The sequence below is a fragment of the Aspergillus terreus genome, genomic scaffold (assembly GCF_000149615.1).
Source record: "Aspergillus terreus NIH2624 scaffold_12 genomic scaffold, whole genome shotgun sequence".
NCBI lineage: Eukaryota > Fungi > Ascomycota > Eurotiomycetes > Eurotiales > Aspergillaceae > Aspergillus > Aspergillus terreus.
In genome coordinates this window covers 1,349,327-1,377,156 of record NT_165935.1, presented here as the reverse complement: position 1 = coordinate 1,377,156, position 27,830 = coordinate 1,349,327, and the positions used below count along the sequence as shown (strand labels likewise).

Genomic DNA, 27,830 nt, shown 5'->3' with positions numbered 1-27,830 from the left:
TCAGGTAGTAAGTTCTATTACCCGCGACAATTCAGACCGAGCGAGTAAAACTTCCCACAAGCTCACTAAACACCTTTACATCCAAAGGCCTCGCCAATATTTCCTCCCTAACCGCTAGCTCATGTAGCTCTTTAATATAGTCTTTGTTCGTATGCCCCTGAAACGCGGCTTCATCCCTGTAACTGTATCTCTAGGTCAGTGCCAGTGCCAGATTCTTTAAGACGAATAAAGTTGCACAGCAAGGCGGGTACCTCTCAAGAAACAAGGATTGGCTACTCGACTCGACCCAAAAGAACTGGTATTGCAGCGTGTCGGGTTCGTTTTGCTCCACTTTTGCCACAACATCTAGGAGGAGTTGTCGGCACTACGCCGTTGGTAAGCCCAGATGTTAAGTGAATAATGCGCCATAAAGATAGACGTCTGTGATTAGTTTTGAGAGAGGGAGCTTAAACCCACCCTGTCCTTCTTGCCAGGCGCCGGCGTTATTAGCGCAACGGCGTGTCTTTGGCGGGAGCAGTCCATATTTGTGGTAACTAGAGAGGCTGCAGGCGGGGAAGCGCTGTTATAGTCTTACTCTGATGAGCCCACCGGAGAGGCAGCTGCGCCCTTCAAATCGCTAGGGCATATTGAGTGATATATATCTTCTACATACCGCGCACGCTAACTCTGGGCCCACTTTGGGTGATCCTTTCAGACGATAATGTCGGCTACTAGCGGGCAACCCGCGCATCTCACTGGTTAAGGCCTCCTAAGTCCGAGAATATATATAGCAAGTGGGATTTCGCGCCTTGATGCACAAAGTGCTCTAGGCATGACTCTCTTGGAATATTGGGGAGGTTACCTCTTTCTGTTCGCTTAAGGTCCAACATGAACACGATAGGCGGCTACAGACAGAAGGGAAGCAGAATGCTGTTTTTGGCGTGATGTCTATTCCCCAACGGCAGAATTGATGACGTCTTCACATGCTTTCAATGCTCGTCGCAGGCAGATCATATAGACACACTACTGGACTCCTTGAAGGTACACCCCACTCCACAGCTGGGTATTGCAACAGCGCTAGATAGTAACCCGTAGCCTAAGTCAGCCCTTGGTCCCCATTTTCCTCTGATACAATCCCTTCAACCATGAAAACGCAAACCACGACTCCTCCATAACCGAAACCCGAAGCAACTTTGTACTCATAACAATAGCGCCACCACGCATGATAAGCCACCAACGCTCATCAGCAGCCTGCGAAATCGCAGCGCCGACGGCACATACCCATATAAGGGCCTCCTGCGAACAGTGCATCCACTGCACGAGATCCGTCGCCGCAAGAGCTCGTTTGAGGTTTAGGAAGAGACAGGAAATTGCCCTAGAATCGTAGAATCGACAAGTGTGGTGCCGTCAGCTAGATACCAGAATATGCTCGTGGTTGCTTTGCACGCTGTGTAGACGGTGTCATCCGATGGGAGCAGGGATGGATTCGGTCGGAACAGCGCCACAGCGCCGGAGGGTGGAGTGACGCCGTCGCGCATTTGGCGCCATTTATAGGGACATTTCTGACCTGTTATAAAATCTTGGAAGAAGAATCCGGCGTCATGGATCTCTTGGAATAATGGGATGATAGATTTGGCTCTGTTGAATGTGACGGAATTTAGCCGTGCTCGATGGATGATGGACGTGATTAGCGGCGTGGGCGGGGGACAGGAAGATGCCGTTTCTATATCCAGAGTGGCCGCTGCCGCTAGGACCGTCGAGAATATCTTGACCCTGGGAATTTTTAGTATTAGCGATAGAGGCATACCATCTAATCGAGCACTTGTACATCCGCGACGTACATATAAACCATATCAATTAGAGAGCCGTCAAACCCCAGATTTTTCAGCCCACCCTTGGCTTGGACCATACTCATCATGCCCCTGATATGGATTTGCATAGTAGACGGGTCGTTTTCAACGCACTACACTGTCAGAAAAGGACTAGCGATGGATATTCAGTTCTTGTAAGGTCTCCTTACCGCATGCATAGCTAGGAGAGCAACGCAAGCAATCAAGCCATCATTAAGTTCCACTCTCTCGGCAGCCAGTTGCCGGTTAATGAGATTCACGGCCTCTGTTTGGTGATGAAGAGTAGTTGCGCTCTGATATTTCTTTCCCTGATTGGCATCTAATCGGGCTGACGCGTAAAACAGTATGACGTGGAATAGGCATGGGTCTGATAAAGCATATTGCAGCCATGTTGTACGCATGTGGAAAGCTAGACTCCAGGAGTCGACCGAGAGAGATGCAACCCCCATTCTGTATTGGACTTTTCATCAAGTAAAGTCAGCAACAACGTATGCTAGATGACGACGAGCCTAGGACTCACAGAAGTCGAGAAGCATCGCAAACTCGTCCCGAATCGGGACAGGGTATGCTGGGTGAGCAAACCGAGAGTCCAGCAGGAGGAAATCAGGTGCTGATGGATCAGGAAGTAGAAAAATGGTTCCATCGTGGTCGATCCAGTGATACGTGCATTTTATACCGAGACTGTGCTCTTGTTAGAATCCGATCTAGGGTTGACACATAGCAATTGCGTCGGCATTGGCTACTTGTTGCAACGGGAACAATTGGGTAAGCGCTTATCGCACGACTTTTTCCGCTCCTTACAACTAGCACAAACCCGCTTCGCGCAGTATCGAGTCGCTAGTCGCGCATCATGTCCCTTTCTGCGCTGTTTCAGAGCCGAGGTCCGCTAGCCGGTGCTGCATGTACTCACTCTGGCTGTCGTGGCGGGACGATAATGATGCTGTTGGCTCGGTACGAACAGCGAGCATCGGTTCTCACTCTACTTCAGTGTTTCTGCAGTGCCCGATTCAGGGGGGTTTCGGAGGTACAGGCAAATTTTTATCACATTTGCGCTTCTTGGACGCGCATGCTATACACGCACGCCGGGCGAGCATGAGTAAATCTTGGAAAGAGCAAAGCCTTGATATTATCTTGACCTTTGTTTGTAACGCGTTCCTAGAAGTCAAGGATCTTTCCCACCAGCTGACAAGAAGAGCCTTGGTATGCTTACGGCCCGCCAGAAAAACTCCTTAGTGTGCCAAGATTGACTAGTCCATTTTCAACAGTCAGAGCCGACTGAGGAAACAGTACGATCCACCGAACAATGTTTGCGCCGCTGCCCACCTACTCCAGAGGACAACCTAATATGACTGCATAAGAGAGACTCTCATCATGGCCCCACCCCGTGCCTTTGCGGAAAATCCCATCTCCTGAAACGCAAGGTCTCCCATAACCGCATCCATATCCGTATGCTGCACCCCTGGCATTGACTTCACCAGGTGATCGACATCTGCACACTGGAACTTGTACTCCCGAACGGTCAGAAGCAGAATGATTCGGAGTCCGTCCATTGCCAGGTCCCGTCCGGGACACATGCGGGCGCCGCGCTCAAAGGGCCGCCACGCATTCCGGGGCATCGAAGCGAGATCCGGCTCGAGAAAACGGGCTGGGTTGAACTTTGTTGGGTGTGGGAATATCTCTGGATCATAGTGAATCGTGTGTGCAGGGAATAATCATTTGATTGGTAGTTGGATATGTTATACCGTTGTATGTTAGTGTGGTAGACCTGGTTGATTCGGTATCAGATATGCTAACCCGCGAAGTACAGGTACCCAGTGGTGCAGGAAGTGCTTACCCTTGCTTTGCCTTACGAGCACCAAATCCAACAGGAAATAGGCGGAGCGTTTCCTTAACAACGGCTGTGGTGTAGTGTAGTTCGTTGAGTTTGTGTGGGGTCTGCTCGAGGACCTTTCTTATTGCATTTATGTCCCTGCTGAAGATCCGATCGTGCTCATCACGGAGGTTCTGGACTACAGGTGGATGAAAATGGAGCACAATAAAGACATACTCTATGGGATTAGCGGAGCTACCAATGTAGAGCTTGTTTCTGGACTTACACATAAAGTATCCGCTGTTGTTCCATAGCCTCCAAGCAGCAGACCTTTGACACTATAGACTGATTAATATGGGCGCTAGAAGGAGTATAGAAGTGCACTGACTTATCCGTAACAATTTGCACAAGCTCAGAATCCGGTGCTGCAAAGCCGTGAGGTACGCATCGCATACTCTGAACATTAGCCAGGATCGCGTCCAGAATAGTAGAGTCTGCTCTATTGACATCGACCTTCCCGTGCGCTAATTGCGCGTAACGACCTTTGATCAACAACCGAAGAAACGAATCCATCCGTTGTATTGCAGCTCGCTTCTTCCACCATTTGCGTACCTTGGACAAGGGATTCGTCGCGGCGGTGAGCGTCAACATAGTTGCATAGTCAACTACAGCATTGATGTCTGAGATAAGCTGTGCGTTTTCATCCTCCGAAACGCTGTTTCCAAGGATGACCGTACTGCTGATACTAAAGACCAGCCGGGCAGCGCACTCCTCCATCGAGAATACCTCCGCACTCCCGGCATATTGCGTCAGAGTGGGATGAAGAAGCAGGCTAACCTGCTCTGCAATAACAGGTGCCATGGCCTTAGTCTTTGATGGTTTGAATGCCGGTGTCAGGATGCGGTGCAGCATCTTCCACCTCTCCCCGTCCGAGGCACCGATTGCATGTTCCCCTAAAAGCGGGGTGAGGTAACGAGAGACTTCGTCATGCAACGGATAATTTTCCACAGTAGTGACATGCTCAGCGGCGTTTGGGTGTACTAGAACCATCTGCGATGGGCCAAATGGCCATAGGTCAAGGTAGAAGATGCCCTTGAGCTGGTATTTGTGGCTAATTTCCGTGTAGTACGTGGCTATTGCAGTGTTTGGAGGGAATTGATTCATGATGTTGTTGAAGAGCTTGAGGTGGCCCCAGACGGCGCTGTGAGGGGGTTTTGGCTTCACAGAGATGATCCGTTAGCAGCTGATTGCTTTGGGATGAGCTTGATCGTACGAGAGTAGAGTAGAATCGGCGGTGCCGGAGAAGCCGGACACCGAAGACAGCGACGCCTACGGCAGAGAGGAATAATAGATGGAGAAGAACCATAATTATTGTGTCAATATTGTGGAGTAGGTAAGGACATGCATGAAAGATTTGCCCAAGGTAAGCACGGGCCCAGAGATTGGGATTATATATTCCCTACTGCTGAGGAATTGTACACATCGTTACAAGCCACGCTCTCGCCAAGCGCGAAGCTCTAGGACAATGCGGCACAAACCCGGTAGGGCGGCGACTAGCGGAGTTTCGGGCGTTACTATTGGCGGATTGCGTATATGCCTTGAGTTCACTTGCCTACAGATTCGTATAAGGTGCCCACATGACCGCCAAATGAACTCAACACACCCTTCGGTGGCGTATTCCACTGTCGAATGGTCCAAAACGAGCGGTCCATTTTCTTCCACAGCCCCATCTAATTTGAGCGACAAAAGGAGATTGAAACCTTATATATTACGACGCTACGCGACAGCGAAGCACTTTCCCTGACTAGGCATGCTATGATGACTGCAGTAATTCGCCGTCACCACAAAATAAGCGGGATGCAAGCACAGAAATAGCCCAGGCAAAGCATGACGGACACCTGCCGATCGTTGTTTCAACCACGTTTGATCTCTGGGCCCGTGAGATAGTGCCACTGATCCCTTTTTGGAAGTTGCGTAGAGGGTTCAGCTTAGATTATCTCAGAATTCGAAGGCAGCAAAGCGAAAACTACAACACGGAGTTCGACTGTCATTCCCTAGTGAAGGGAGAATGGAGCTTACTATGCCCACGCATCAGTATTTGCTTATCTGGTTGCTTCTTGACCACGCAATTATGTCATATAATTCCTCCAGGAAAAGGAGCTAGTGTGTGTCCAAGTACTTCCTCCCGGTAGATAGTGGCAGGGTACATATCGTAATAACCATCATCCCGGCCCACGATTTGCTCGCGTCTAGATCCTCACCTCTTTCAACGCCCGGAGACCAAATCACGCATCTCGCCGACTTGTACCTCGGTTCTAATTATTTCACAATACTGTATGAAGTCGGTGCTAAGCCTGAAATTCCCTGTCTCATCAATTAGATATCGCAGACTCTATACTTTAGGCATACTGTATATGCCACGTATTTCCATTGGAACTGAGTCGGCTGCCTTGCAGTACGCAGCCATTTGTTACTTCCACACTATCAGATGCCCGACCTTTCCACACTATAAGGGAGGTGAATGTTGTTTTCTGGTGGGGGGCTAAGAGCCCAAACCTGCAGATAGGCCTACTATTCTAAGCCATAAACAGTAGGATCACATGGACAGCCGGTGGTATGCCGGATGCAGACAGTCTCTATTGTAGCCCTTGGAGCGAGCGTAGCCTGCCATAACTGTCAATGAAAAGGCCACTGATAGTTCGGCCGCCCTGTTTATCTAAGTATATCCAGCATATATAACCAATTCTGCTCTGTGCTGGATGGTATGGATCTCCGGGAGGTACAACTATCGTACTGTCCATCACTCGGAGTACACTACACAGAATGCATGGTCTGACTATTCATCTCCCTGATTTGGAGTATCTTCTTATTCCTTTACTCTTCGGCGGGTGTAGTGGGGAGTGTTCCCCAGCCGCGCATGAAACGTAAAGTCAACCGGACACGATCTGGAGTCTGAGGCTCTCAAAACGCCCACACCACAGCAGGAATTTCTCCATCAAATTCCTTCTCCGCTAGTAGCGACCCAAGAGTATCATTAACCCCGTCCCATTTGACTACCGATACCTTGCGGCTGTTCTGCTGTGCTATCGCCACCATCCCCTCTTCCGCATAAATATCAAACTGGCGCGGGAAAGACCCAAAAGACGGGTATAGTCCCACAAAGGAGGTGGAGGAGGATTGTGCCTGACTGCTAAGGGCGAAGATCGCTATAGAGTCATTTCTTGGCCCAAAAGTGTTATCGTTGCGATTCGATATCACGATACGATCATTGCCCGGCTATAGGGGAGAAGGGATGTTAGCGGGTCTGGGATACTAAGAATGATGAGCAGGAGCAGATAGAGAGAAACTCACCGAGATGGCAATCTCTGCGACCTTTGAGCCAGCTGGAGGGGTTGATCCGCCGTACGTGCTCCCCACATAGAATTCCGAGAATAGAATTGTGCCATTATTTGAATATGTCATGTCGTACCCCGTCAGAGAATTGTCAAGCTCCGTCACCAGATACAAGCGGACGTTCTTCGGTCGAATCCGGCGTTCGTTCCTAGGAACCCAGAAGACGGCATGTCGTGGGCCGGAGCCCGGAGCCACAACCAGTGGCTGGTGCTGCTCCAGATGGCCTGTGGTTGGGCATATGCGGAAGATACGGACAAGGTCAGCTCCTAGATCCGGAACAAGGATAAACTGCCCAGACGGGTCGACCACCACTCCATGGGGATGTGGCGCGTCTTGTCGCTCAGGGACTGGCCCGGGGGCGGGCATGGCGAATGTGAAGGATTGAGAGTGGTTGAAGCGACCGCTGGCAGGGTCAACCGAGTAGGTCGTGACTGCAGACCCTGAGCTAAACGTTGAGTCTTAATAACATGATCGACGAGTGACAAAGCCTTCCAGGTAGATGAATTTGCTAGAAAGCAAGGAAAGGCAGTGGTTACTTACTAGTGCGCGACGGCAAAGAATCTCTGGTCTGGTTGTTGGGTTGGTGTATAAAACGCAGACGCAACCGGCCCTACCAAAGTTTGAAGTTGCTCAACCTTTGCGAACGAGCCATCCGAATGGAGCTTGAAGGAGGACAGCGTGGAATTAGGGCGATCAATGCCTTCGTCCAGACAATACATAAAATCATTCTCCCTATCCAGCATCAGCCACGAGGGGCTCGTGCCGCAATCGGTTGTCTCAGAGACCGTCATCAATTGATAGCCTTCGCCAGACGCTTCCAGGCTAAGCGATGTCAATTTGCCCGCATATGACGCTGCGTAGAGACGCGCCGCCATGACACCGCTCTGAAATAGGAGAGCAGCTACCTGGAAAAAATTCATTGCAGTGGCCTCACTTCTGCGGAGTTATGCCGAATCGTTCAAACCATCGACGGAGGATACCCATCCATCCAGGGAACGGCGCCTGGCGGTTTAAGTGAATTAAATAGCTGACGGTCGTCTTGTCAGGCACAGGGGGAGGAGAAAAAAGTTCACACCTTCGGCGCAGCGAAATTATTGGGGCAACGCTCCGATCCTCACAGCTCTAACAGGGAGTAGATTAAATGGGGCGACGAGCTTTTAGGTTCGGCTGGTACGAGGCTATGCAGGATAGAAATCATGGTGGATCCCAGAGTTGAAGAAACACATAGATGACGATATAATCGTCATCTATTCCGTGGTACTAGATAAAAAAAGCAGTGAAGTAATGTTTCTTTCGTCCTGTGCCCAGTGAGTAAACGCTTTGGTGAGGACAGGCCAAAGTATGTTGGCTGTGGTTTGTCGGCTGCGAATCCGGCCGAACTGATAAAATATCCCCAGATTCGGTATACGCCGAACAAATGGTTCGACCAGGAAGTGATACTCTCGGGTAGACCACTTGCTGTTTCTCGGGGACGGGTTTACTCACGGTACAAGAAACTGTCGGAGACTTGATGGACCAGCTACTAGAAACTGACGATACTGCGATGCGGTATAACCGCGACTTGCGTCACATTACGGGTTCAGCTATGAACACGGGAGCTAATTTTGATCACGGATACATGGTTAGCCCAAAGACCAACCTAACAATCGACTCCTTGCGTCCACGTGGGAGGCCCAGGAGGTACTCGGTTTCTGATGGCTCATTCGATACGGTGAATGCGGTTATAGGCCCTCGGGACGGCTAGAGTGGGGTGTCTTCTCGGCATGCCGAGAATCGGTGCTCATATCTACGGATCACCAGGAAAATTAGATGCGTAGAGAGACGAGAGGGAGCTTGGCGAGCGGTTGTGTCTGATCCGATGCTTGCACTAGCCGTTTCTTTGCCATATTGACGAGGATCTGATCCGAATTTCTCAGCAACTCTGTCTGGATCTCTTGATTAAGATCTACGGGGCCAGAGTTCAGCAGATTGCAACTGGAACGGACCGTATGTCGGTGAAAAGACAGCTTCTCAGATGACGTTAGGCGGGCGTCCTCCAGGAGCTGGTCTTTCAGCATGGACTAGTAATGGTGTGCCTCAATTTCCATTTCCGCGACTGGTATTGGGTCGGACGTGGACTTGCCATACCCCTTCCGCATACAATGTAGTCCATACCCAGCCCACATGACAATTAAGTCAATCCGCCACAGTCAGCATCACCTGCCGTGAGACTACCTGTTAGGACATCGCGCTCGGGATGTGGGCCTTACAAGTATCTCACCCTTGGCTCCCGTGGACAACAAGGCGCTCCCCTGCGCCAGTCAAATGTAACCTTTTATTACGCCTATGCCGAGCATCAAGCCATGTCAGACTCACCGGATACCTGATGCAATTAGCAAGAGATAAGAGCTAGCTCGAGTGAATTCTTCGGGTGGAGTTTTTGAACAATTGGGTCTGGACTGTCGATTGCCTCTCGCTTATAGCGCGTTATTCAGAACGTGCTTTTGGTATTGGAGCAGATTATTTGCTCCTACCTGATAACGTCCGTTCCAGGCCCTGGAAGAGTAATCTTTACCCGTTGGTGCAAGGATAGACGGGGTACGGAAACACGAGAACTAAAAAGCTTACAGTGTTTCAGTCCGTGATTCTACGAAGGCTCTGCGCCAGTCCTCATGATGATCTCGTCATTGTGTGAGGCAGACAAGACCGCAAGCAGCTAATAGCAGTCACAGCTGCAATTGTTCTCACCGATTCGACAACTTTCTTCTGTTCCAGGTATGAAGACAGCCCAATAACACGTGCACCACTACAGCCAGAACCTGAACTAGACCTGGAAGTGGAGTGGTATTAGTGTAAATGTAGGTAGGATCTACCACAGTAAATCCATGCTATAAATTGTCCTTCTCTCACCCCTGGAGACTGGGGAATGAGCTGACCATGCTTCAATTATCTCTTACTGCCTTTCGTTCTTTCCATTTCCATACCGGCCCTCACCCCCTGAAGACCACCATTGCGATGAGACATATCAGTTATTTTCTTTTGCCTCTGGCGACGGTCAGCGCTTACCTGGTGTCCGAGCAGGTTAACGTTCAAGCCAGTCTGCTCACCAACCCGGAAGATGTCGCCGACAAGAAGTTCGATTACATTATCGCCGGTGGTGGTTTGACTGGCCTGACCGTGGCCGCCAAACTGACAGAGAACCCTAACATCGAGGTCCTGGTTATTGAAAAGGGCTTTTACGAATCCAACGACGGGACGATTATCGAGGACCCAAACGCGTACGGTCAAATCTTCGGCACCACTGTGGACCAGAACTACCTCACTGTGCCCCTTATCAACAACCGTACCGACAACATCAAGTCCGGAAAGGGGCTCGGAGGATCCACGTTAATCAACGGCGATTCATGGACTCGCCCTGATAAGGTCCAGATCGATTCGTGGGAAAAGGTTTTCGGCAACGAGGGGTGGAACTGGGACAACGTGTTCAAATACATGAACCAGGCTGAACGTGCCCGTGCCCCTAATGCTGCCCAGGTCGCCGCCGGCCATCACTTTGACCCTACTTGTCACGGATTCAACGGCACCGTCCACGCTGGGCCCCGTGACAACGGCCAGCCTTGGTCCCCCTTGATGAAAGCACTTATGAACACTACTTCTGCCCTTGGCGTCCCTACTCAGGTGGATTTCCACTGTGGCCACCCTCGCGGTGTTTCCATGATCCCTAATAACCTGTTGGAGGATCAAGTTCGGGCGGATGCAGCCCGCGAGTGGCTCCTTCCCAACTATCGCCGGAAAAACCTAAAGGTCTTGACCGGACAGGTTGTGGGAAAGGTCATTTTTGATCAGGATGCCCCCAGCCTGAAGGCGATTGGAGTTAACTTTGGCACCAACAAGGCTGTCAACTTCAATGTCTACGCCAACCATGAGGTTTTGTTGGCTGCCGGCTCTGCGATCTCGCCGTTAATCTTGGAGTACTCCGGTATTGGCCTGAAATCCGTCCTTGACAAGGCCAACGTTCCCCAGCTTCTGGAACTGCCGGTCGGTATCAATATGCAGGATCAGACTACAACTACTGTCCGCGCGCGTAGCACGCCTGCTGGATTCGGCCAGGGCCAGGCTGTCTACTTTGCCAACTTTACGGAGACCTTCGGGGAGGACGCTCCGTACGCTGCTGAACTGCTGAACACCAAGCTTGACCAATGGGCCGAGGAGACTGTCGCACGCGGTGGCTCCCACAATGTCACTGCGCTCAAAGTCCAATACGAAAACTACCGTGATTGGCTGCTGAACGAGGACGTGGCATATGCGGAGTTGTTCCTTGACACTTCAGGACAGATTAACTTCGACTTGTGGGACCTTATTCCCTTCACTCGCGGTTCTACCCACATCCTTAGTAGCGATCCTTATCTCTGGCAGTTTGCCAATGATCCTAAGTTCTTCTTCAATGAACTGGATCTTCTGGGTCAGGCCGCCGCGTCCCGGCTTGCTCGCACGCTCCAGAACAGTGGAGCGATGGCCAACTATTTTAACGGGGAGATAATCCCGGGCTCTGAATTACCCTACGAAGCAAGTCTGGAGCAGTGGGCGGAGTACGTCAAGGATAACTTCCGTGCTAACTGGCATGCTGTGGGTACCTGCTCTATGATGTCGAGGGATCTTGGTGGTGTCGTCGATGCAACTGCTAAGGTTTATGACACCCAGGGCCTTCGCGTTATTGATGGCTCCATCCCCCCTACTCAGGTGTCTTCTCACGTCATGACAATCTTTTACGGCATGGCTCTGCGCATTGCTGAATCCATCCTGGAGGACTATGCCAAGGCTTAAACGAGTCTCAATACATATCAAAGCCCTTGACTGGCAATTCTCCCCATACCTTTACGAATGGTCTATCGTCAACGTCTGGAGTCGGTACTATTGTTGCACCAGAAGATAATGACCATTCAGCAGCATCGGCCAACGTTTTGTATCGTTTCTCATTCTGGGTTTAGCTGGCCAGCTGGACAGCTGGCCCGTTGTATTGGTGTATTTAGTCAACATTAATTTGCCAGTTATATAGATTCAGAACTTCTTATGCGTTTGATCTAGTAATATTCCATACGGCATCGGTGACGTTCGACTTATATACAGAACGACGTTAGTTAGCAGACTTCATTGAGCGAGCATATCTTGGTCTACAACTCCAAACTGATGAACAGATATAGAGAACAGACTTGATGAGATTGGACGCTGTCTATCAGGGAGGGTCAAGCACCGCAAGTTCTCGACAACATATGTGTCTTCTAGATAGAGGATTCTGTTTACGAAGCATTGATGTGCTCTGTTTCCGCGGGTCTACTATCGATTTGAGCTTACGTTTCAATACATCGCCTACGGGGTACACCTATCCTGATATGGCCGCGACAAACGGGGGAGCCGAGATCAACCTGGAGGGTCAAGAAAATCATCACGTGGTGGTGCTCGCTGTATGAGAGAAACCAGGATACCACGTTCTAACAATATGAACCCACACTACGGGGGGTGAGCTGGCTACTGTTGTACCATAGCTGTGGCCCTTAGCTTTGAATGCAGAAGACTGAAAGGCGACACTACCAATCGGCGGTTTGGGCCCGCGTTGTGAGTCGCCGAAGGTACTTATGTTCTTTGGTCCCCGTTTTGTTTAGTACAGTAGATACTGGGTAGCGCCGAGTGTGATCACTGTGGGTGTTCGGTTTACCATGACTGGGTCAGCTTCTCGGCGTGCCGAGAATTGACTTTCACGAAGCGTAAAGAGTGGGTCATTGGGTCATTATCTCGACCCTCGTATTGGCCGTTTCGGGGAATTATTGTTGAGACGCTGATCTATATTCCTCAGCATGACAGTATGGATCTCTACCAAGTAATATCCATAACGCAGAGGCTCGCTAATTGCGAAGCGAATGGGCTGAATCGCAGTATGTAACGATCTCGTTCGCCCACTTATAATCTCCATGTGTACACGTGGAGGTTTAATCTGCACAGATCCGCACGTATCGCCTCAGCTTCCGCCCCTTCCCCCCACCCTGACGTTCAACGGACCGTTCACCCCAGAAATCGGCGGCATCCCTGCCAAGAAGAGAGCCGTTCTCTGAGCCATCCATATTCCGCCCCCAACCAGGGTTAGTGAACCAAATGCCGAGCGGTACCTATCTATCAGCCGGTCGGTGATATTACGGGATTATCGCCAGAATAAGTCCGAATACACGTACTCGGATTTGTAGAAGAAGCGAGTTCCGTACGTTGGTCAGCCGAGAAGACCCGATCAACGGCTTTACGAGACGGGGCATCTGACGGAAGTGAAACCACTTAGTTAAAGCTGTCGTCGGATTACCCTGCAGCAAGGCCCTCACAACCACCCAACGTCGAGAGGCACAGGACAGCTTAATCATGCTAACAGACTCTTCCAGAGCAAAAACTGTTTGTCCCGGATCTGAAACTATAATAGATTTCGCTGCAAGTCTGGCGGATCTATAGTTGTGCCCCACGAATGTTAGTCCAAGGCATGAGATTAAAGTGGCGCTAACGGGTCACCGGCCACCCAGCACGGGCCGGACCCATTTTGGCCCTCTTAAGTTTACTCCTACCGTCATTCTGTTTTAGATTGTTGTCTAACGCCTTATCAGAGCTCTCGACTGAGCTGCTGAGAAATACAGTTGATGGCTCCTTTCAACCTTTTTTATGGTGGGGCGAATACGAGGCCCAAATGCTCACTCTGACCTTGCCTGACTGTGGTCTCTGGCTTGGCAATGGAGAAGCCGAGTCCAGGCCCGAAGCTGCTCGTGGAAATTCCCGCTGAGCAATTCCGGTAAAGGTCATGCATAGTCCTACATTCGCTTGGCGGTTCTGACAAAGATGAGTCTATAGCGCAAAGTATGAGGTGGAGGAAATTGCTCGTCGCCCTCTCCGCACTGCGAGTTGGGCATACAGAGGATGCAGTTCGGCAGGCATATTCCGATCTCCAAGCAGCTTAACTACATGGTCCCTCATTCCCAATCGCCCATGTTCTAAATCCCCAAGTTGTGCCTACATATCCCATTGAAATACCGGGCACGCCGGCCAGCGGAGCGCTCTATTTGATCGTGGGTAATATACTCGTCCACGGACAGAGGACGGTAGTCCTAATCGTGCCTAGATTTCAGGTTTCTCTGCGTCCGATGGTTACCGTAGAGGATTCCTTGCATAGGGTCTGGCGTTGACTGAGACGGGGACATTTGGCGGCAGCAGAGGGTTCAATATTCAACAAACATATGATTTATCGCACAGAATATAAGTCCAGCATTTAGACATAACCAAAAATCCACGCCGCCCATTGTGCAAAGCAGAAGTAAGCACATATAACTCGGCCACGGTATTTCTGTCCCAGAATGAAAATTTTGAAGCGGTTGGACCTGCCTGGGTCGAATCCTGACCGCTTCAGATAGTACCGAAAGTGTAGGTCGCGTAGTTAATGGCTGGAAGGTCCCCTGGAGAGTAGACCACGTCCTGGCCCCACTCAGGATGGTTGATAGAATCAACCCAGCCTTCAGGCTCAATCGCAAGACAGCCGTATTTCTCAACAGACCCAGCGGCCTCTTTGTCTTTTCCGTTACGCTCCACCTGAGAGGGCTTAACAGGAATTGTTCCGTCCATGTTCAGACACGTAAAGACTTGTATTGCGGGCTGATTGGTCGCAACCTCCATGCTGATCCCTGTGGTGCTGGAGTGCCATCGAAGTGCCGGAACCAAATTGTCATCGGCAGTGGCATAGAGGGAATCACGGTCAATGATGAAGCAGTGGTCGTAGCCGATGCAACCAGGTCCGCACAACCCTTCAGTATAGGATATATCTTGACCAATAGTCTTACCGGAAGTAAAGTCCATGCTGTTATGGTCGCTATCCTCAACGATGGCGATAACGCCGGTAGGAATTTGATTGCTGTCTGTTTCGATAAACCTCCTAGATAACGGAAGCTGAAGCCAGGCATCGTCAAGAATAGTGGGTTGCTTGAACGCATTCAAGTTCCAGTAAATGTGGTTTGAAAGCATGATGGGAGTAGATTCGGTGAGAGCGAGAGAGATCAGCTCCGTCACCAGCCTTGGGGATCCCTGGGGGTTATCCGGAGTTCGCTTGGAGTCAACGGTGTATGTCGCATGAGTGAAAATGTCACCTGGAAAGCCTTCTGCCGCATTGTCGTAGAGAGCAAATGTCACAGAAGAAGACGTGTAAGCCGTCACAGTCCAATTTTGCTGATCGTAGCCAACGTTTCCGCCATGCAGGGTGTACAGGGCATCGTGGTTTTTAGGGATGTTGTATTCAGTTCCGTCCAGGGTGAATGAACCGTTCTTAATGCGATTGGCAATACGGCCAATGACAGCTCCAAAGTAGGTATGACTGGTTTGGGTATCGTTGAGATACTGGGTTGGGTCATCATAGCCGACAACGACATCCTGCGGGGTGCCCTCCTTGTCGGGTACATGTAGAGAAATCAGGCGAGCTCCGTACGGGATGAGTCTGGCCGTAATGTTGTCTGCCGTGATCGTAAAGACTTCGAATGGATCCGCCGCCGGTCGCGGTTCTGGGCTACTCTCCCCCAAAACCACCATCGACGCCCATAGAAGGGCTGCCATAGACTGCTTGAGATTCATGTTGACCTCAGTTCCCGCAGGCACTCAATTTCGGATGCTTGTAGTGAAGCAGGCGTGAAGAAAACTCTGCGCCTCTCAATCGGGGCGTTTTAGATAAAGGAGTGCGAGAATATTTGAGGGAAACACAATGTGCGAACGTGGGAGAAGACGAACTAATGTAGCTCCGTGTTCTGAACGTTGTCCTCGAAACAAAACGAATCCAGCCACCATTCACTGCTAGGAGTGGCGGAATGGATATTTCTATTGGTGGCCCGTTTTCCGGAAAACACGATTCTTTGCCTCTGCAAACGATCTAAACACGGACTGAAAGTGTCTTTCCGGATAATGGGTTATTGTGGTCACTCCTACAAACTTAACTAGTCAGTGGGCTGTGGTGCCAGTTCCAGATGATGGGATCACCAAGCTATCAGCCTGCTGCATCGGGCAAGTCCTGGATAATTTAGGTGGTTATGGCCGGAGTCGCTTGTCCTGACCCTGTGTACACCACTGAATGGAACGCGGCACATTATGCCACACATAGAACGAAATGCCCTTCCTTCTTTGAATATTGCAGGATTCCATTTCTGCCCTCGTCGGCTAGGTTCCTTGACTGATCGTTGGTTGGAAATTAGCCTCATCGGTCTCATATTCAACTTTGTCTGTATTCATTCCTGGATTAGAAGGGGATTGCAAGTACGCCGCGCGAGCCCGTTCTTTCGCGGGTAGGAGGTATCCGAGACGTTAAGTTTGCCGAGCAAGCTGTATTCCAGTAAATGCAATGGCTGATGGTTCCATCATATTCAACAAGCGGTGATGACAGAACGGCCATACCGGCTTACCGAAGGGGCTCACAATGTCGATACGAGCGTTCGGGACCGACAGAACTTAACTGTTGTATTTGTATGATAACCAGTGTAAAGCTTGCCGGCGTCTCGTGTCTCTTGTGTCCTGATGCCGAGTATACCATTGGCTAACCTTGAGCGGACGCAGTACAACATGAAGTTATCAGTGGATCTCGACTGCACTCAGAACCCCGAGCTGCAAATTTCGGAGAATCTCTGCAGCGTTGGGGTGATCATCCGTATCCCGCGCGACCCACTACAGAACATACCCCACAGTTAATGCCTACCCAACCAGCGTTCCTAACATCTCCATTTGACTGGAGGGAGACCGATATTACTCCGTGATTTGGAGCTAAAGCATGAAGTACGCAGGAAATGCTGCAAGCCCTTCCAGCGGTTAATGTAGCTTGTGAAACGCAACTCGCAGTGGTATGTCTTGGCGTAGCGCAAATACGGCAAATGTTGATTTCTGGCTCGGAATACGCTGGGTTGGTGCGTTCGTTGGGCACTATATATTCAACACCACTTTTCTCGATGGTAACAGTGTAGCCTCTCGAAAATATAGAGCAACCCGACCTATCTGAAAAAGGACCTTTTACTCTTGCTTTCTTAATTTCTGGCATCGGTATCGAGCCATGGGCCCCTCACTCAACTGTAAGGAGACCTTGGGCCGGCTGTTTGTGTGTTGGCTTATGGTCAAGGCCCAGGCACAATCCACCCCAGCGGTCTCATCTTCCTTCGGCCCTCAATACACACTTCCTGTGTCGGCGAACGAAGCTCCGCCCGTGCTTCCCAATATTAGGGATCCATTGGCTGTTGATGCACAGGCAGCCTGCACCGGTTATGTTGCGTCTAATGTCAAAAAGACAGCCTCCGGGCTGACAGCCTTACTGTCTCTGGCAGGCAATGCGTGCAACGTTTATGGCACAGATATCGGCTCCCTGAATCTCACGGTCGAATACCAGACAACAGATCGGTTGCACGTTGAGATCGTGCCAACATACATCGGTGAGAATGCAACTCAGTATATCATCCCCCCGGGGGTGATAGCAAAACCTGGATTGGAAGAGTCCAATGTCGACTCCGACTTGGAATTCTCCTGGACCAATGAGCCAAGTTTTGGGTTCGAGGTGTTAAGAAAGTCGACAAAGGACGTTCTTTTCTCTACCAAGGGGAAGAAGCTAGTCTTTGAAAGCCAATTTATTGAGTTTACAAGTCAGCTCCCAGAGAACTACAATATATATGGACTGGGCGAGTCTGTCCATGCTTTCAGGCTGGGCAATAATTACACAAAGACCTTCTACGCAGCCGATGCTGGCGCCACGGTCGATATGTATGTGGTTTCTTTCCCCGTCATCTTTGTTCGGGTGTTCTCCCCTGAATTCACTAACGTTATATGAAGCAATGTCTACGGCACACATCCTTTCTATCTGGAGACCCGGTACTTTACCCAGTCTCCTTCCGGTGATCTCACATTAGTGACGACCAATGAGGTCGAACCGAACAAGACCTACACCTCTCTCTCTCACGGAGTCTACTCTCGGAATGCGCATGGGCAAGACATTGTCCTGCAACCAGACGGGATCACATGGCGGGCCATTGGTGGCAGCATTGACTTGTACTTCTTTTCAGGTCCAACACAACCAGAGGTGACCACGTCATATTTGAAAGCTGTAGGACTGCCTGCGTTGCAACAATACTGGACCTTTGGTTTTCATCAATGCCGGTGGGGATACAAGAGCTGGAATGACCTTGAGGATGTTGTGAATAATCACATCAAATTCGGAATCCCACTTGAAACGGTTTGGTAGGTGATTTTTTTTTTTGCGCTCCCTGTCTGACGGGGAGGGCTATGGTTTCTTTCATTACCTTTGCTTGTTTACTCACAACCGCGTGTGGCCCACCCGACTGACGAAACTCAAGGACTGATATTGATTGGATGCTACGGTACCGGGACTTTGAAAATGAGCCAGTCGGGTTTGATTACGAGGCAGGTAACAGATTCCTTGAGCGTCTCCACGAGGGTGGCAGACACTATGTTCCCATATTTGATTCTGCCATTTACATTCCCAACCCCAAGATTGAGAGTGATGCGTAAGTCAGCTTTCCATCCATCGATATCAACGTGCTTACTTCTTGCCAGATATCCGACATTCGAGAGGGGCAACAAAACTGGCTCGTTCCTGACGAATCCGGATGGTAGCCTCTATATTGGTTCGGTCTGGCCTGGGTACACTGTCTTTCCTGACTGGTTATCTGAAGGCGCTGAGCAATGGTGGATCGATGAAATGGTCCTTTACCATCAGAAGACCGCGTATGATGGAGCATGGGTTGACATGAGCGAAATATCCTCTTTCTGTGTTGGAAGTTGCGGAAGTGGCAACCTCCACCTCAACCCTGTGCATCCCCCTTTTTCCCTCCCTGGCGAGACTAGGAATCCGGTGCTCAAGTACCCTGAGGGCTTCAATGTCACCAACTCTACCGAGGCTGCCGCTGCATCTTCAGCGCTTGCTTCGTTCTCCAGCGCTTATCCTGCAACCACCTCTACAAGCACCGCTTCCTATGTCCGCACTACCCCTACTCCTGGTTTCCGTGATGTCAATTATCCCCCGTATGCCATCAACAACGTCAAGGGCCCTTTGGGTGTCGCTGCCATCTCACCCAATGCCACCCACGCCGAGGGCACTCTGGAATATGACATGCACAACCTTTGGGGCCATGGCATCATCAAGGCCACCTATGCGGCCTTGTCTGAAATTTTCCCTGGCCACCGCCCATTCATCATCGCCCGCTCTACCTTTTCTGGGTCCGGTGCCTTCGCTGGGCACTGGGGTGGCGACAACTGGTCTAACTGGCCAAGCATGGCTTTTTCGATCCCGCAGGCTCTCCAAATGTCACTACTTGGTGTCCCGATGTTTGGTTCCGACACTTGTGGCTTTGCGGATAATACTGATATGGAGCTATGCAACCGCTGGATGCAGTTGAGCGCATTCTTCCCCTTCTACCGAAACCATAATATTCTCGGGGCCATCAGTCAGGAGGCATATACATGGGCTTCTGTTATTGATGCAAGTAAGACAGCCATGACTGTCCGGTACCAGCTTTTGCCGTACCTTTACACTCTCTTCTATCACGCTCATACCGCAGGACACACGGTCATGAGGGCTCTTGCATGGGAATTTCCTAACGATCCATCCCTCGCCGGCGCAGATCGACAGTTCCTATTAGGACCCTCTATTCTGGTCATTCCCGTCCTTGAGCCTGGAGCAACGTCAGTTAATGGCGTCCTCCCTGGGTTGATTGAGGGTAGCGAAAAATGGTATGATTGGTACAACCAGACCGCCGTGCCAGTGCCATCTCAGGCGAACACAACCATCAATGCTCCTCTGGGCCACATTCCGGTCTTTGTACGTGGCGGGTCTGTCCTCCCGCTACAACAGCCTGCACTCACGACGAGAGATGCGCGACAGAGTCCCTGGGATGTGCTCGTGGCCCTGGATAAGAATGGCGAAGCTACCGGTGACTTGTATCTGGACGATGGTGTGAGCGTCCAACCAGACGCTACCCTTACTGCGGAATTCACCGTCCAACAGAGGAAGCTCGAGGCTGTTGTTAGCCAAGGGGGATGGGTTGATGGCAACAGCCTGAGGAATATCACCATCTTGGGTGTTGAATTCGTGGGCCGTGCTGTCAAGTTCAACGGTCGCCCTGTTCATCGCAGACATATTCACTTTGACAAGCCGAAACAGACCTTAGTTGTTTCAGGATTCGACGTATTGGCATGGACTGGAGACCGTTGGACCCTGGAGTGGTAGTCACCCAATGCCGTACGTTATGCTCGGGGATGGTAGGAGGTTGAGTAATGTATGCGGCTATCTCTCTTATCAAGGACCTAAGCCATCGGTTGAGCGACTGGTAATCGACTAACCACGCTCTATGTCTGTGACATCTTAGCCCCTATATATTCTGCCCGAAAATTTTTTCCTACACTTGCATGCATACAGAATAGAACAGTGTCAGTTCGTTGGTCAGTCCCTATTCATGCCCTTGCTAAGAATTCGCGTGCTATGGCACGGCGTTACTGCACAGTTCCCCACGCCTGAGAACTCATTGTATGGAATATGGTGACAATCTTTGGAGATGGAAGGATAGAACAGACTTGAATAATCCTTAGGCTTAATGAATATACCTTTACACGGACTATAATATTTCATGGCATGCCAGGTCCTGTTGCTAGCCGTAACGGCCGCTGCTTCTAGTAGAACCCTGCGCTGGTACCGTCCAGCGGTTGAACGCAGGCAACAGACCTGGAAAAGAGCGTGACTTCATTGATAACTTATCAGCACAAGCGTAGTACAGAAGTGAAAAAGCATGTATATGTTCTCCACATTCAGGCATCAGGAAAACATACGGAACTTCAGTGTGGACTATTATGAACGGTCTCTGTCGTCCGATATTTATATTTAACTGTAGAACCCCGAAGCTTTCCTCGCGGGCAGTTGTGCTGGATAGAGGCAACAGTGCCCAGAGACAGCGTTGGTGTGGCCACTGCAACGGCGCTATCCGACGCTGAGCGCCAAGAACTGAGAAAGGCAGACAGGGTTTCACCGATAAGCTTTTCGCTTATTTTGACAGTGTACATTGGCCAACTGTTTCCGACGGTCGTGACCAGTGGTTGACCTTGTCTTGTTACTTGGCTGCTCACATGGGAGCTTCACGCATGTCACCACGCGATAAAGTCCTTAACGGAATGCCATGAATAAATTTACCATCCCCACTAATCGAACCGTTTACTTTCAAAGAGTAAAGGTAAGCGACCCTTGAAACCGAAAGGTGCTCAGCTATGGTCCTATGAAAGGTGGATGGCCTCAGGCCTCAGGCAACCACCAACTGACGCGTCTACGCGTCCCAGTCCGTGCAGGAACCAAATCAATGCCCGCCCTCTGCTGTGCGCCTCGTGAACAGAGGAGAAAATATGCTATATGCATGGCATATTGGTGATCCTTCAATCAAATCCTCTTTGAGAAACCGATGAGCAAGCACTCTGTTGGCGCATATATGGTACTCTACGCGAATGCTGGGCGGTCCTTCTGGGCCGTTCGCTCTCATGATACTAGAAGGGGGTCAGAGGGCTCGACTAACTCTCATCCTCACTCGGATACATCTCCTCTAAATCGGGATTTAGGAGCCTAGGGTGGGAGTGCGGAGCCTACAGTGTATAGGCAGCTACAAGACCTGCGAGCCGGTACGACAAGATTGCTGGAGCGCTTGGAACATGCTAAGTCAAGAACTAAATTCAGACATGGGCCGACACTGAGTCTCAGACGGGGATGATTATGTCAATAATCCAAGATGCGCAGACGATGGTTAAGATGCACCAACGGCTGCTGCCAAGCTAAGTCCAGAGAAGTCTCCTCCACCGAATACTCCGTCTCACTCTGACGGCGGCCGCATGCGCGATAGGCTCAAAATCGACCCGTTCATTGATTATGACTATGACCAGTCTGGCGGCAGAAGTCTGTTATCGCATTTTAGACGCGGCCTCGGCTGTTTTACTGGCTTGGAGTTCAAAATGGGACAGCAGTTCGCGATGGCTATTGATGTGCAAGTATCATATACCATGCTGGTACTTCTCATCTCTTGTCGCCATGACGGCAGGCTTTAAGCAGGTGACTTCGGATCAAAAACGTCAATACCTAATAGTATGACGGCGATGTGTTCTTCCAGGTCCTCTGCTATTTGGTTGAGCCAAGTATCCGGATGCTTGTCTTTGATCAGATAGGTGATGATTTAACAGATTCGACTATGCATTTCCCGCATAACCCCTCTATTAACTCTGGACCGGGTTATAGAGAATGGACGTCTCAGTCTTGTCCATCTCTGTCTGGATCACGGCGCTGAACGAATTTCAGTGCCTCCTCACGAGATGGACGCGGTCCCTTTGAGATCGATAAAAGGAAGAGCCCAGGATTTCGTCAGAATTTTCATGCTGAAAGCGGACCACGTGCCGTACATCAGAGCCCTCTCGCTCATAGTCGAGCAGCGGGTGCCAGCAGGACACCACCTTGTCAGTATCTTTCTTGCACGCCGCGTGCACTGCAACTTCGTAAAATGCAAGCCGTCTCTCCCGTCTCATCCCCTCCTATAGGGACTCTGACTTGAATTTTCGCGATGGTTAGGAGCGGAGGATTTAACTGCACTTATCCGGGCTGCGAGGCTAGGCAATGTTCCTCTGGTCATGCTGCTCCTGAACCACGGTCAGATGCCAATGTTGCGGCCACGATCTGGGCGGCCGTCAGGAGAAAAATAAGCCCAGAGATTCAAAGCCACTGCCAACATTTCCTGCAGAACAGTAGCCCAGGTGGCGATAGAAATAGGTTATTCTGAGCTGGTCCGATTGCTTGTTGATCCTGGCGCAGATATGAAACTTCCATAGCGTATCTGCCCGGTGCTGGGTCACGTCTGCCATCCCACGCCAAGGGCTACGTGCCTCGAGGTTATGGATGCTCCAAAGACCGCCGGGCCTTACCCGCGATTGATGAATAGTACTTGGTGATTGTGTTGTTGATGATTTGCAACTCGGTGTTAGGTGTATATGCCTAGGCGGGGGAGACGGGAATATGTGCGAGGTAATTAGTGTAACCTTGTTGAGGTTGAACATTCCTGAATAAAGGAATAAAGATATTCCAAGTAGGTGAATTTTCTCTGTTGGACTCGATCTGTAGACTACGACGTACGCTATGAAGTGGTCACCAGCATACAGTATCGCGCCTGTTCTGTTTGGACGAGGCTGTCTCAAACCAGGGCGTCGTGAGGCTGTGCATATGCCAAACCAGGGTGGCTCGTATTGCCTGCCAGGGCTTTACCGCCCATACAGATTGGGTATAACAACAGCCCCTGCACCTCGCCCAAAGACACCGATGCGGACCATCAAGCCCCGAAATAGCGGTCAAGATTAATCATAAATACGGCCATCATTTTTGATAGATCTAGATGAATTCAAGTCCTTGCAACCATCCAGATTAAGCGGTATTATACGCGGTAGTTTAGACTCCCTCGGCATCCGTTCAGTGTATTTCCTTCTGCCAGCTCTGCCAAACTCGATAAGCCTTAATACATCAGTATCTTTCAAAGTTGTCGCTGTCTCATGGGTGGGATCCCTTGATATTTTTGGTCGGCTCTCCAGAAATATAGCGTCGCCCTGGATCATTGCTGAAACTGCGTCTAGTCAGAATGGACGAGGATGTATTAGACGTTAACGAGCGTCCCGAGACGATTCTATCGCACCAGCCGAAGCGACAGAAGACGATCCACGGTGGTCTTCCGAATCCACGGCATGACTGGTACACAGTCGGCTGGATCTGTGCACTGCATATAGAAATGGCAGCAGCTCGGGCTATGCTGGACGAGACCCACGAACCCCTGTCAAAGCATACAGACGACAGCAATACCTACGTCCTCGGGCACATCAAGGAGCACAATGTGGTCGTTGCGTGTTTACCGGACGGGCAGTATGGCACAAACAATGCAGCGATAGTCGCGACCAACATGTTGCGAACGTTCCCAAGGATTCGCATCTGCATGATGGTAGGGATCGGTGGCGGTGTACCAAGTAGAGCTGATCTGCGTTTGGGTGATGTCGTTGTTGGAACAAGAGTGATGCAGTGTGATCTTGGCAAAGTTATCGACGACGGACACCTATTGCGAACAGCAGTACCCAGGATTCCTCACCAGTCGCTTGGGACGGTTGTGTCTGCCCTACGCTCGAAGCACGAATTGAGTCCCAGTCGAGTCCCAACAATCCTGCAACAGAAGCTAGGTCGCCAACCCGCATATAGTCGCCCAACAATGCCAGACCGTCTTTTCCACGCGACATATGACCACGAACCTGGTACCCATGGCTGTGATGGATGCGATCAGTCAAAGCTAGTGAAACGGAGTAGCCGAATTGGGACCGAGATAATAATCCACTACGGCGCAATAGCTTCGGGGAACCAGGTCATGAGAAGTGGCACGACTCGAGATAACGTAGCTCGACAATTGGACATCATATGCTTCGAAATGGAGACTGCTGGACTGGTTGATATTCTTCCCTGCCTTCCGATCCGGGGTGTCTGTGATTACTCAGACTCTCATAAGAGTAAAGAATGGCAGAGGTACGCCGCAGCAACTGCGGCGGCATACGCCCGGGAACTTCTCGAGGAGATACCTGTGACTCACACGCATACAAATAAGAGGTGCAAGGATGATTTGAGTAAGTCCTATCCGTGTTTTGGGGCCCTCAAACCAGTTTTGCTCATTCTAAGCAGTCGATGGCCCGTGCGATGAACGCCGGCAACATTTGTTAAATTCCCTTAGGTTCGAGCGGATTGATTCCCGCAGAGTGAACATCAAGGCCGCCCATTCTAAGACGTGCCACTGGTTTATTAGCCATCCTACATACAAGGATTGGCTCGATCGAGCTGCATTGACACAGCACCGTGGTTTCCTGTGGATTAGGGGTAAGCCAGGTGCCGGCAAGTCAACAATTATGAAATTTGCACACGAGCGCATGAGGAGAAGGGCGCAATCTAAGAACAGTGTCACAGCTTCCTTTTTCTTCAATGCGAGGGGTGAGGATCTAGAAAAGACCGTCCTCGGAATGTATCGGTCCTTGCTACTTCAGCTCCTTGAAGGTTATCCAGACCTCCAGGCAATCTTCGACGATCCCGAGCTTGTTCCTGGAAGACTTAGTGGTTGTCCTCCCTTGAACAGCCTGAAAGACCTTTTTTATAACTCGGTCTCCCAACTTGGTTTACGCGAATTTACTTGCTTCGTCGATGGTCTTGACGAATGCGACGAACAACAAGTTATTGATATGGTCCAGTTCTTTGAAGACCTCACGGAACAATGTTCAGCTAAGGGGATCCCGTTTCGAATATGTTTCTCTAGTCGACACTATCCATATATTGACATTCGACAAGGGATCCGTCTGACACTGGAGGATCAGCCAGGCCATGCTAAAGACTTAGAGACCTACGCTGCTAGCCGTCTACGAATTAGCGACCCATTACTTGCCGAAGAGCTGCGATCTACGCTTCTTGAAAAAGCGGCGGGCGTCTTCATGTGGCTAGTTTTGGTTATCGATATACTTAACAAGGAGGATCGACATGGAGCGATGTTCCTCAGAAAGAGACTTGCTAAGATACCGAGTGACCTTAGTGAATTGTTCAAGGACATTTTGAGACGCGACAGTGAGGACATAGAGGCTCTCCTTCTTTGCATTCTTTGGATTCTGTACGCAAAACGCCCGTTACGACCAAAGGAGTTTTATCATGCGATGTGGAGTGGCTTGTCACTCGTGGGTCTCACTGATTGCCAAGTTCCAGATATCACCATATCCGATTCAAGCGTGGGTTTGAACCAGTTCGATAGGTATGTCGTTCATTCTTCAAAGGGGCTAGCAGAAGTTACAAAGTCCAAACAGCCAACTGTGCAGTTCGTGCATGAGTCTGTCCGAGACTTCCTTATTAAAGACAAGGGCTTGTGTGAATTATGGCCTGAGATCGGGCTGGATTACGAGGGCCTAGGTCATGAAAGGCTCACACAATGTTGCTGCCTCTACATGAACCATCCATCGGTAGACGCATCGCTCAGAAATCTGGCCTCAGTTCCAAGCTCGGACTGGACAACGCGGACCTTGAACAAGCTTCCTTTTCTAAAATACGCGGGTCAATACATCCTCGACCATGCCAACATTGCCGCCAAGTTACTTCCCCAAGGAGACTTCTTGTCTGCTTTTCAACTTTCCAATTGGATCAAAATCCGCAACGCCTTTGAAAAATTCAAGGTTCGCAGATATACCCAGGATGCAAGCCTGATCTATGTTCTCGCGGACAACGGCTACTCGGAGCTCGTCCGCATCAGGCTCAAAGAGGACCCGCAAGATTGTGCTCCTGGGGAGAGATACAGGTACCCGTTATTCGCTGCGTTAGCGAGCGGTTATAAGGACACTGTCGCTGCTCTTTTAATGTTGCCATCGCATATATACGACGGTATGGATCTTACAGAGGGCCTGAACAATAGAAAAGATTTCAAAGCGTACGAGAATCGGACACCGCTGTCTTGGGCTGCTCAAGACGGGCGCGACACTATTACCAAGCTCATCATTCAGACCGGAACGGACATTGATCATAGAGATGGAGGAGGACGATCACCGCTTTCGCGTGCTTCTGAGAATGGCCATCAAACGGCTGTAAGGCTTCTCGTTGACAAAGGAGCTGAGGTCAATACTTGTGACCGAGATGGATGGACACCACTTTCACGGGCGTCAATGAATGGTCATAAGGAAGTAGTGAGGCTTCTTATTGATGGAGGAGCGGAGCTCAACGCCGGTATCAGATTTGGTTGGACGCCGCTTTCATGGGCCTCACAGTACGGCCATGAGGCAGTGGCAAGGCTTCTTATGGATAAAGGAGCTGATGTCAATTTCAGAGACAAACACGGATGGACACCTCTTGCCTGGGCTCTGGAGGATGGTCACGAAGCCGTGGTGAGGCTTCTTATCGAGAAAGGGGCGGAGGTCAACAGTGCTGACCAATACGGCCGGACACCGCTTTCATGGGCCTCACAGTACGGCCATGTTGAAGTCGTGAGGTTTCTTATCGATAAAGGAGCTGATGTCAATTTCAGAGACAAATACGGATGGACACCTCTTGCCTGGGCTCTGGAGGATGGTCACGAAGCCGTGGTGAGGCTTCTTATTGAGAAAGGGGCGGAGGTCAACAGTGCTGACCAATACGGCCGGACACCGCTTTCATGGGCCTCGCAATATGGCCATGAGGCAGTGGCAAGGCTTCTTATCGAAAGTGGAGCAGACGCCTGTGATAGTGATCAAATGGGCGGAATCCGTATTTGATATCGGATGTCGATCAATGGGGGTAGCAGGGCGACGACTCTTCTTGTTCCTGTAAAATTGAAACAAAGGAAATGTAAGACGGCGCAGCATCAACTAGATCAGCTTACCTTAATGCACCAAGGGTCTATGTTCCAGAGAAGAAATCCATTAAGTCATTAGGACTCGGGTGTTCGACATGCACACCGCGCATTTGATATGCAAGTACGTATCAAACTGTGTCAATCTGGGACAGCATGTGTCCGGTTGAGTCTACATGCTTTCCGATAATCTCGGGTATAAAGGGACGATGTCTTATGTGCTAGTCAAACTTGACACTGTCTATTCGGGTATCCTGAGTTCCTTGCTGCAAAGCGGCGCCTGTCCACCATTACTTCATATTGTTTGAGCTATAGAACTACCTATTATCATCGGTGTGCCTAAGCAACCTTAAACTTTAGCGAGCCAAACGCCTTACGCCACCG

General features: G+C 50.3%; 7 protein-coding genes across 7 annotated transcripts; 3 read left to right on the top strand and 4 right to left on the bottom strand.

The window, feature by feature from the left end:
• Positions 1 to 1,331: 1,331 nt before the first annotated feature.
• ATEG_08477 (uncharacterized protein) lies at positions 1,332 to 2,278 on the bottom strand (the record flags this gene model as incomplete). The annotated part of the gene is made up of 3 exons (XM_001217615.1): positions 1,332 to 1,752; positions 1,821 to 1,942; positions 2,000 to 2,278. 3 exons carry the CDS (start codon positions 2,276 to 2,278, stop codon positions 1,332 to 1,334), a joined length of 822 nt encoding a protein of 273 aa, XP_001217616.1.
• Positions 2,279 to 3,169: 891 nt separating this feature from the next.
• On the bottom strand, positions 3,170 to 4,803 carry ATEG_08476 (uncharacterized protein; the record flags this gene model as incomplete). Its single annotated transcript, XM_001217614.1, has 3 exons — positions 3,170 to 3,507; positions 3,680 to 3,969; positions 4,028 to 4,803. The coding sequence occupies 3 exons, from the start codon at positions 4,801 to 4,803 to the stop codon at positions 3,170 to 3,172; spliced, it is 1,404 nt and encodes a 467-aa protein (XP_001217615.1).
• Positions 4,804 to 6,600: 1,797 nt separating this feature from the next.
• Positions 6,601 to 7,907, bottom strand: ATEG_08475 (uncharacterized protein; the record flags this gene model as incomplete). Its single annotated transcript, XM_001217613.1, has 3 exons — positions 6,601 to 6,915; positions 6,991 to 7,435; positions 7,573 to 7,907. The coding sequence occupies 3 exons, from the start codon at positions 7,905 to 7,907 to the stop codon at positions 6,601 to 6,603; spliced, it is 1,095 nt and encodes a 364-aa protein (XP_001217614.1).
• Positions 7,908 to 9,948: 2,041 nt separating this feature from the next.
• On the top strand, positions 9,949 to 11,835 carry ATEG_08474 (GMC family oxidoreductase; the record flags this gene model as incomplete). The annotated part of the gene is made up of 1 exon (XM_001217612.1): positions 9,949 to 11,835. One exon carries the CDS (start codon positions 9,949 to 9,951, stop codon positions 11,833 to 11,835), a length of 1,887 nt encoding a protein of 628 aa, XP_001217613.1.
• A 2,604-nt stretch (positions 11,836 to 14,439) lies between these two features.
• On the bottom strand, positions 14,440 to 15,651 carry ATEG_08473 (aldose epimerase family protein; the record flags this gene model as incomplete). The annotated part of the gene is made up of 1 exon (XM_001217611.1): positions 14,440 to 15,651. One exon carries the CDS (start codon positions 15,649 to 15,651, stop codon positions 14,440 to 14,442), a length of 1,212 nt encoding a protein of 403 aa, XP_001217612.1.
• A 1,456-nt stretch (positions 15,652 to 17,107) lies between these two features.
• ATEG_08472 (glycoside hydrolase family 31 protein) lies at positions 17,108 to 20,287 on the top strand (the record flags this gene model as incomplete). Its single annotated transcript, XM_001217610.1, has 4 exons — positions 17,108 to 17,805; positions 17,875 to 18,279; positions 18,396 to 18,566; positions 18,616 to 20,287. 4 exons carry the CDS (start codon positions 17,108 to 17,110, stop codon positions 20,285 to 20,287), a joined length of 2,946 nt encoding a protein of 981 aa, XP_001217611.1.
• A 3,418-nt stretch (positions 20,288 to 23,705) lies between these two features.
• On the top strand, positions 23,706 to 27,369 carry ATEG_08471 (Pfs, NACHT and Ankyrin domain protein; the record flags this gene model as incomplete). Its single annotated transcript, XM_001217609.1, has 3 exons — positions 23,706 to 24,363; positions 24,457 to 24,726; positions 24,782 to 27,369. 3 exons carry the CDS (start codon positions 23,706 to 23,708, stop codon positions 27,367 to 27,369), a joined length of 3,516 nt encoding a protein of 1,171 aa, XP_001217610.1.
• Between the last annotated feature and the right edge of the window lie 461 nt (positions 27,370 to 27,830).